Source organism: Sesamum indicum, linkage group LG2 (genome assembly GCF_026168435.1).
Source record: "Sesamum indicum cultivar Baizhima isolate 11 linkage group LG2, ASM2616843v1, whole genome shotgun sequence".
Lineage (NCBI taxonomy): Eukaryota > Viridiplantae > Streptophyta > Magnoliopsida > Lamiales > Pedaliaceae > Sesamum > Sesamum indicum.
In genome coordinates, this window is record NC_142658.1 from 3,546,832 (window position 1) to 3,555,718 (window position 8,887).

General features: G+C 37.1%; 1 protein-coding gene across 1 annotated transcript; it reads right to left on the reverse strand.

The window, feature by feature from the left end:
- Positions 1 to 628: 628 nt before the first annotated feature.
- Positions 629 to 7,867, reverse strand: LOC105178406 (monosaccharide-sensing protein 2). The gene is made up of 6 exons (XM_011101873.3): positions 7,190 to 7,867; positions 6,852 to 6,971; positions 6,017 to 6,577; positions 2,482 to 3,425; positions 1,437 to 1,624; positions 629 to 1,245 (listed from the first exon to the last, which is right to left on the reverse strand). Exons 2-6 carry the CDS (start codon positions 6,928 to 6,930, stop codon positions 795 to 797), a joined length of 2,223 nt encoding a protein of 740 aa, XP_011100175.1. The 5' UTR covers positions 6,931 to 6,971; positions 7,190 to 7,867; the 3' UTR covers positions 629 to 794.
- Positions 7,868 to 8,887: the final 1,020 nt, after the last annotated feature.

Sequence of the window (8,887 nt, forward strand, 5' to 3'; positions counted from 1 at the left end):
TTGGAACATCTTACAAAAAAAATCCAAAAATAAGGGACTTTGATTAATTAATGTTATACTAATATTGTTTTTCTGTATTATGTTTTACTTTTGCACTAATTTATTCAAATACAAGATTATCAAATATAACAATTAGTAAATACAAATTTAAAAAAAAATCAATTTTAAGGAATAAATTATTTATATAATAGTATCACGTACATTAAAAGTAAATTACAAATAATAAAATTAAATGATTATAAAAACATTATCAATTTTTTTTAAAAAAAATATAATTGTATATAACGATAGAAATATAAACATATGAATTCAATTTTTTTCATAGCTAATAAGTGATATATTCACCACTGAATATACATGTCTACACGTGCATTACACGTGATACTTTTTAATTTTTTTAGAAAAAATATCAACTTGCCAAATTTCCCAAATACCCTTGAATAATGTGGTGTAACCAATCATTCAACAAAGAGTTAGGGCCAAAAGAGTAAATTCGTCCGTGCCTACCAAATTTAGGAGAAGGCTACAAGTACCCCTCACTTCCAAAAACATTTTGACAGAGAAGAGACTGTAAATTTGCTACTCACAGCCACAGCCACAGCCACAGCCACAGCTGAACTCACACAGATGACCATAAACTCAAACTTTTCCTATTATATAGCAAGAAAGATGTAGGAATGTCTGTCTGATACATTAACTAAATTGCCACAAACGCTAATTCTCAATGGAACTAACATTGAAATCATCTTCAGCAGCATGGAGCTCCGGCACCGATCGTCGTCCAGCGTTTATCGTTACTCGTTTTTAGCACTGCCAGCGGCAGCTTGTTTTGCTCCAACGGCGAAGAACTCTGTAATGACTTCCAACGGCATGCCCTTCGTTTCTGGAACCCTCAAGAATATGAAAATCCATGAGACCACACAGACCACAGCGTAAATCCCGAAAACACCAGCTAACCCGATTGAGCTCAGCATCACGGGCAGAGTGTAAGTGACGATAACATCGCATATCCAGAAAACTAAGGCGCAGATAGCAATGCAGATGCCACGCACCCTTGTTGGGAAGATTTCGGAGCAGAGGATGTTTGGGATTGGTCCGTAGCCCATCACGAATGTGCAGAAATAGATGACGACGCAGATGGTTGAGATTACAGCATGAGCCACAGTGCCAAAATTAAAAACGTTGCCAATTACAAGGGCAACGAGCGATATTATTAGTACAGGTATTGTCGTCAACAGAAGGGACCTGGATAAGCATTGTGGGAAGTAGAAAGATACCATTTCAAAACAAGCACAAGCAGAAATTGCGAATCAAGGGCACAACTTACTCTTTTAATTACAACCTCCAATTGAGGAGGGGGAGGGGGAGGGGGAGTGACGACAAGACATTAAAAAAAAAGGTAACAGAGAAGAGAAGAGAAAAGGGATGTAAGTTACCTTCTACCAGATACGTCCATGAACCGCATAGCAACAGCAATACTCGGTAGCATCAAGAAATTTGTGAATGCACTAATGAGGAAAGACGAAGAGTCCGAACCAATGCCGAGGTTGGAGAGAAGAACGTCCACACCAGCCTGCTGAAGAATTTGGGGAGTATAGTACAAAACTCCATTGATACCAGAAAACTGCAGAAATACGAGATGAAATCAGATAATAGTTTGAAAATGAATTTTATCAGCCGGCAAATTCCCTCATCCTGAAAATGTTGTGAGACAGCTTCCACAAAGACATAAATCTTTGTACAATTTTCTTGAACAAATATGCAGACAAAATCCAGATGCATTATGGATTATAGTATAGTAAATGTGATTAAAGTCGCTTACTCTCTAGACAAGTACGAAAAAAATGACTGTGATTTGACACACTGGATAAGGCAATGTAAACCAACATTGACTGTTTAATTATACCTCCGATTTCCAGGTTTATTTTGATTGTCATCTTAAAGATGACTTTCCAGTCAACTAAGAGATTTTATGAACAAAATCGTAATGATTATCGCCATTCTTTTGGCACACTTTAGTTAAGAACTCTTAGGCGCTGATCCAGCTTGCTGATTTGGATGCATTATCCAAGAAACCAAGCACAAGATGTATATCAACTAATCTTTTGATGGCCATTCGGAAAAATTGTTTCACGAGACAGATTAATTGTTTTGATAGCGTAACACGGATGCAAACCCCAACCACCTGACCTGTTTCCCACTTTCATACCTGCCCGCCTCTCCAACCTATCCCCAATAAAAGATGTTAAACAAAGAAAAATAGATATTGAAATTTGAAATAAAGACGAGACATGTACATCTCTCAAAGAGGGATAAACAGAAAATGAAAGTTAAATGCCTGATCCCAATGAGCACATGAAGCTATGGAACACAGCACTGAAAGGAAATAGTGGAGTTGTTAAATGGAACTAAGTTATATATAATATATTTAATAACATACAGGATTTTTATATATTGTTGTAATAAGAAGTCAGGGAATACCTGCTGCAGTATTTGAATCCCAATCCCAACAATTAATGCTCGTTTAACCCCTGGTTCAAGAAGAGCAGCCAAAATTTGCACTTTTCCAGCAGTTTCCGCCGGATGTACCATCGCTGGCCCGACTGCATGCCGATCCACAAGTTCCTTTGCGTAAAGAGCGGGCTGGCTCACTAGAGCCGCAGCCTGGATATACTCTCCATCTATGGGAGCATCACCACCAGGTATTGAAACAAGAGAACCACGTCTCGAGTTAAGTGGGGCGCCCTCCTGGTGCAAATAAATCCTCTTAAAACCGCCTTCTTTCTTTCCATCTTCACCTTCTCTTTCCGACCATTTCCATGCTAATTGCCAACCACCACCTATGCCAGCAGCTTCTCCGGCATTCCCTTGAATGAGACTACTGTGGCGTCTCATGTTCAAGACACTACCATGGGATTGAGGATGGGCCATTTCCTTCTCCATACTTGTATTTTGACGTGAAATCAAGGGGCTCTGCAAATTGTCATCGGAGTCGGCATCTCCGGCCTCTGATGCATAACCCTCGCCCTCTCTCTGCAGACTCTCTTCGTCCCACTCTTCATTCTTGATATTAGGCTCCGCAGTGCTGAACATGCTGCCAAAATTTGGGAATAGCATGCTTCGCATGCTCCCCGTTTCCGGGAGCTTCTCATGTACGCTGCCGAAGAGTGTCACAAGAGGATCCATAAGAGGCACGTTTTGATTTGCCATGCTACCTTGATGGGAGACGATGCTAAGACGACTCTGCCCACTAATGGGCTTCGCAATCCACGAGAGTCCCTCTTCAGGCCCATACAACTTGATGTGGTCTTTATCTGCCATTGGCTCCTGATCCTCCCCGAGTTCATCCGCCGGACCGATGATGTATTCTTCTAAAGAAGTTTCACCACCAACTGCTAGACCCTCTACCAATAAAGCCATTTCACCTGTGAATGGAAGTTGATCAGCAGAAGCCAAATAATGAGTTACATGAAAGTAGAATTTTTTTTTCCCCACATCGTATAAATCTCTTTGCTTATACATGGGAAGATTCTGTTATTTGAGATATCATGATAAATGTTCTTACAAGATTCCACTGTCAGTTATTATCGAGTAAAAGTGCAACGCAATAAACACTGACGCCAACTCTTGTAATAAAATGAGAAGTACTGGAAAATTGGTGCATCGGGTCATCTTAACTATACATTGACCTTCAGGCAGTGGACCTCCAACAACATAAATGAGCAAAACATATTTACGCACAGATCCGTCCGCATTTCTAAACGAAGAAAGTTAAGATTTGGACAGCGGAGCATTATTAGGATTCGGAATTGAAATATTAATTAGTTCAACAGTTTCTAAAAACAAATATTGTAGCCAACACCATACATGACACATTTGATGAGTTACGGCTAGTTTTTGATAATTAACAGCATTCACCTGTTGGTCCTGGAACAGTTTGATTTGCACCAGCATAATGAATTTAATGATGTTAAAACTAGTTTCACATAATATTAGTGCATAACATGCATATCAGACATGTCATTTTCACACAAGGGAGTTACGTCATAAAACAAGTGGCATCTGAAATGTTAACCAAAAAGGAAAAGTTTTCAACTCAGGAATAAAGGCCTCATAAATCGCACAGGATTATATCGAATTTGAAACATCGAAAATTTCAACCTACATTCACCATATCTGTATTTAGAAAGATCAAGCACACATCACTATCAAATTTCGTGACCCCATTAAAGAAAACCTATTATAGACAATCAAATATGGCTCAGTGATTACATAGGCATAAGCTGTCCTGTGTCAAATTGTTGTTGCAAATATTCATTGTCTTTAGAATACACCATTTGGTCAACATGACATTAATCTCGATCAAGCAAGATGTGCTAAGACAACATATATTGAAAGACGTGTAATAAACATTCTACATGATGTCCTTACATAACTCATCACATGCGATTGCGGCAATGTGTGGTTTAGGAAGACTCGAACAAAACCATCTCCTACACAGGCCGACAAGAAGAAAAAGAAAGGTCTACTTGCCCCCTCGGGTGAGAGGGAAAATAAGGTAGTTTGATCAAGAGGAATTTATTTAGAAATAGTAAAAGGAAATTAAGAAAATACTATCCCTTGACAACTTTTAAAATCTTGGCAAGAAGCGTGGATGGGATTCACGCTTATATATAAAAAAGGTAAAATAAGATTATTATACAAGCGTGGAGTGACGGACAAGGTCCACGCTTCTTATAATTAAAAATCAATAAACTTTAGAAGCGCGGGCCTTCTTTGCGGTTCCCCAATTTAATTAAAAAATCAATGAGTTCCGCGCAGGCTACCCTGTGCACACGGATGAATAAGAAGCTCTTCTTCTTCTTCTTTTTAAATGCTTTTTCATAAAAGCATTTGAGAAATATTAGAGTTCTTCTTTATCTCCATTACAAAACATTTAAGTTCATGACAAAGTATTTCTGAAAGATGAGCTCAAATGTTTAGTAATGAAGAAAAAGAAGAACTCTGTTCAAATGCTTTCGAAATGAACTCAAAGAAGAAGAGTTCTTCACCTGTGACTGGTCTTTGTTCGACAAGTCTAGTCACTGTGCATTGCGTAGCCTGCTGCATGGTCAGCCTCTGACCAACCTCAAAAAGCTTTCTATATGCGTGTACATATATGCAGATGAGTTCCGTGTTTTTTAGGAATATTTTTTTTCCTGAATTGAAGAAGCGTGAACTTATAAATTTATTATTACTATTATTATTATCATTAAAGGAGCTGGGACATGAACACGCTTCTACCTAAAGTCTAAAAAGTTGTCAAAACACAGTATTTTGTTACATTTTTTTAACTATTTTAAATGAAATAATCTCTTCTATTTGAAGTATTGTGTTACAGCACTCCCTATGGCCAAAAGTAAATAAAATTTCATTATATTTACCAGAGCTTTAGCCACAATTAGATGAATGGTTATCTGTTCGCCATCCTTCAGGCGGAAGTGAAGATCACTGATGCGAAAAGTTAAACTTAACAAGGGTATTTTCAAGTTTAATTAAGTACAGGTTTCTTAACAAACACTAGATCTAATCCATTAATCAGGCCAAACAAGTTTTACATCGGCTGAATCTCTGTGTAACACCTCCACTAACTTGACATACAGCAAGTAAAATTACAAAAGAATGCTAACTACCAGCCAAGCAGAGCTCCTACTTGATCTAGGTTCCATTACCCACCAATAGCAAATAAATTCACCTGTCAGCAACAATTAAACTCAAGATATAATTCACATCAAAGCATTCAATAAATAGATACATTTCGTGAACAGATCAATGATCGTGTTGCAACTTGTGAGGCACAGATTTGCCTTCTAGAAAAACTCGACTTATGCACAATAATCAACCTTCACATAGCTAACATGACATTCATTCTAAGACAAACTGAAAACTTAAAATTCTGAAGTCAAAAATGAAAACGAATTTTGTCATCTCAGCAAATAAGATAGTCAATCACGCAGCACTAGAGAGAAAAATGTACCCGAAACATCCTCCCTACCGCGCAGCTTTTGCAAGACTCGTTTGGCCTCAAGCATCTTTCCTTTACTTACTAGCCATCGAGGAGATTCAGGCAAATAAAATACTGTTAATGCAAAATATAAAAGAGAAGGAACAGAAAGTACTCCTAGCATCAATCTCCAGCTTGGTGAGGGCAGTAATGACATTCCGAAAATCATACAATATGCCAGAAACATTCCACCAGAGCCAGTGAACTGGGGAAGAGTATTTAACAGGCCTCGTATCTCAGATGGTGCAGTCTCGGATATGTAGAGAGGAACTAGAGTAACAGCAAGTCCAATACCAAACCCATCCAAGAGCCTCGCTAGAAGCAGGACGTAAACATTAGGTGACCACAACATTATCAAGCCACTGAGAAAATAGAACATGGACGACGAAATAAGCATAGGGCGTCGACCAATCAAGTCCGATATCGTTCCTGAGCAAGTGGTGATAAGCGTGGCTCCAATGAGCGACATTGCCACAATCAGCCCCTCTATGGCAGCTCCCAACTGAAGCTCTTTTTTAATGTAAACGACCGCTCCTGGACATATAAGAATAAAAATTAATCAGAGACAGGAAAGCGCAAGAGAGTATACATCAAAACCCGAAACGGACTTTCTCATCGGATATGAAGAGAAAATAATTAATATGAAGAAGATGTTACCAAGAAAAGATATTTCCAGCATGATTTTCCAATTTCAGAAAAAGACAACTAATAATTTACAAAAACTTGAAACATTACAGTGAATTTACTTAAGAGTAATGAAAACCAGAATACATTTTAAATAAACTTAGCATATAAGAGAAAAATTAACCTGCAATAGTTGCATTATCCCAACCCTGCAAAAAGTTGCCAATTGTGGCAGCAATGGCTACCAATGCAGCCCCCTTCATTTTCTCACCACAGAATCAAACTTCAAATCTTCAAACAAACCCTTCAATCAGAAAGAAACAAAGATCAATAAAATTTGAACAATTGATAAAAAGATCCTACTTTCAAAGTTCTGCTGTTGTTCTTCATGTACTAAAACAAGTTACTCAAATAGAACAAGAAACAATTATCAAAATATGATTGGAAAATGGCCAACAACATCAAGAAAGTCTAATACAAAGAAAATTCAGAGATCTAAAAGTTATAAAATCTTTTGTTTACCTTTAGAGGAGCTGAAAAAGGTAAACTCGAGCACGGTATGAAAGCGGCACTCTGAGTACTAAGAAAAGTAAAGAGGGCCGATAATTCTCAAGGCCTACTAGCCGAGTGTGCACATATATATTTACTTAAGAGTTAGAGAGAGAATGAAGAGCAAGATATAACCAGTACAGCTAAGTAATACAATACACTTTCCTTATTCAGAGGATTTGACATAATTATCAGCAGAACAGGGATGGATTTCGTGGGTTGGGGTGGGGTGGAATGTTCGCTGCATCCTGACAAATTAAGGCCTCAAAAAAAGTTTCTTTTTCAGTCAAAAAGTGAATTCCAGAGTGTGTGAAACTGCAAGCTTTCACAACACAGAGTCTCCAGTTCACTCCAAGACAGCTCTTTTACTCGGGGATTCTCCAAAACTACCCAAAAGGAAAACCTTAGTACACAAACTAAGGGAGCCCACAAGTTCGAAATGGAGAAAGAATCACAATAGCATATCACAATTCAATCTTTTGTTGCTGAGGAGTGAAATTAAGAACTGGATTGTGTGAATTGGAATAAAGGGCCTGCAAGAAATAGAAAGAGATTTTGAGAAATAACAAAAAATGGGATGGACTGAAAATTGAGAACAAGAAGAGGAAAGAAAAGAATGCAGTCCAATTTGATCCAGAAAGAACTTTCGTTTGTTCCTTAGATAATATATAATTATTAGATCCTCTGCTGTCTTTCTTGTCCTCTTTTTTCACCCTTCATTTTCCTATTCTTTAAATTCTTACAGACCCCACAGAACTATGACAAAGTAGTCAAGAAGGATGATAATGGCTTCAGGTTAAATCCGCACTCCCCTACAAATCCTACATATCTATATTTATTTATGCACATGTATAGTACTCAGTCACAGATGTAAATATAATAATTTTGAACTAAAATAATAATATACATCGATTAAATTTTTATTTTTTAAGGCGTCGTGATAAAATCGTAAGGCTCATATAAAATTAGAACAAATAATACCACGTGCAATGAGATATCTATCGAGTCCCAAACTACATCATTCGGCATCATTTGTAGGAATGGTTACATGTGTTCATCCCGAGCCCTTTATATGAGGAGCTGATGATATATATAAGCATCTCACGTCAATTGCCGGCAAGGAGCTTGAGCGACTTATAAGCCCCAAATCCTCATCTTCTTAATAATATGCCTTTTCAGACTAAAATCATATGATTTATACAAAGTTAAAATAGAAAATACATCTCGCAGCAAGACACGTATCAAATTACAAGACATCATAAAACAGCAAAAATATAATTTTCACATTTAAAAGATAATTTCATTGTTGATAACTTAACTATACCCTTATTTCACTTTTGGTACCTCAAGTTCTAAGTCAAAGACTTAATACTTAATATGTATTTTTTATCACTATTGCTACCCTCCATTGGTTTTGAATAGTCCACCCCATTTTAGAGGGGGGAAAAGGTGGGATTTTGTCATAAAAGACCATATTTAGCAACCATAGACATCAATACATAATAGAGACATGAGAGGGTTTAATAAATTATAGTTTCCATCTTTTTCAAATTCGAATACAAGGTAGTTTGTGTAAATGATGATATTTTTAGTAGGTATAATTATCTATAAGATAGGAATAGTTTATATAAATAGATTATAAATTAAGAATATAAATGTAATTATTTCATA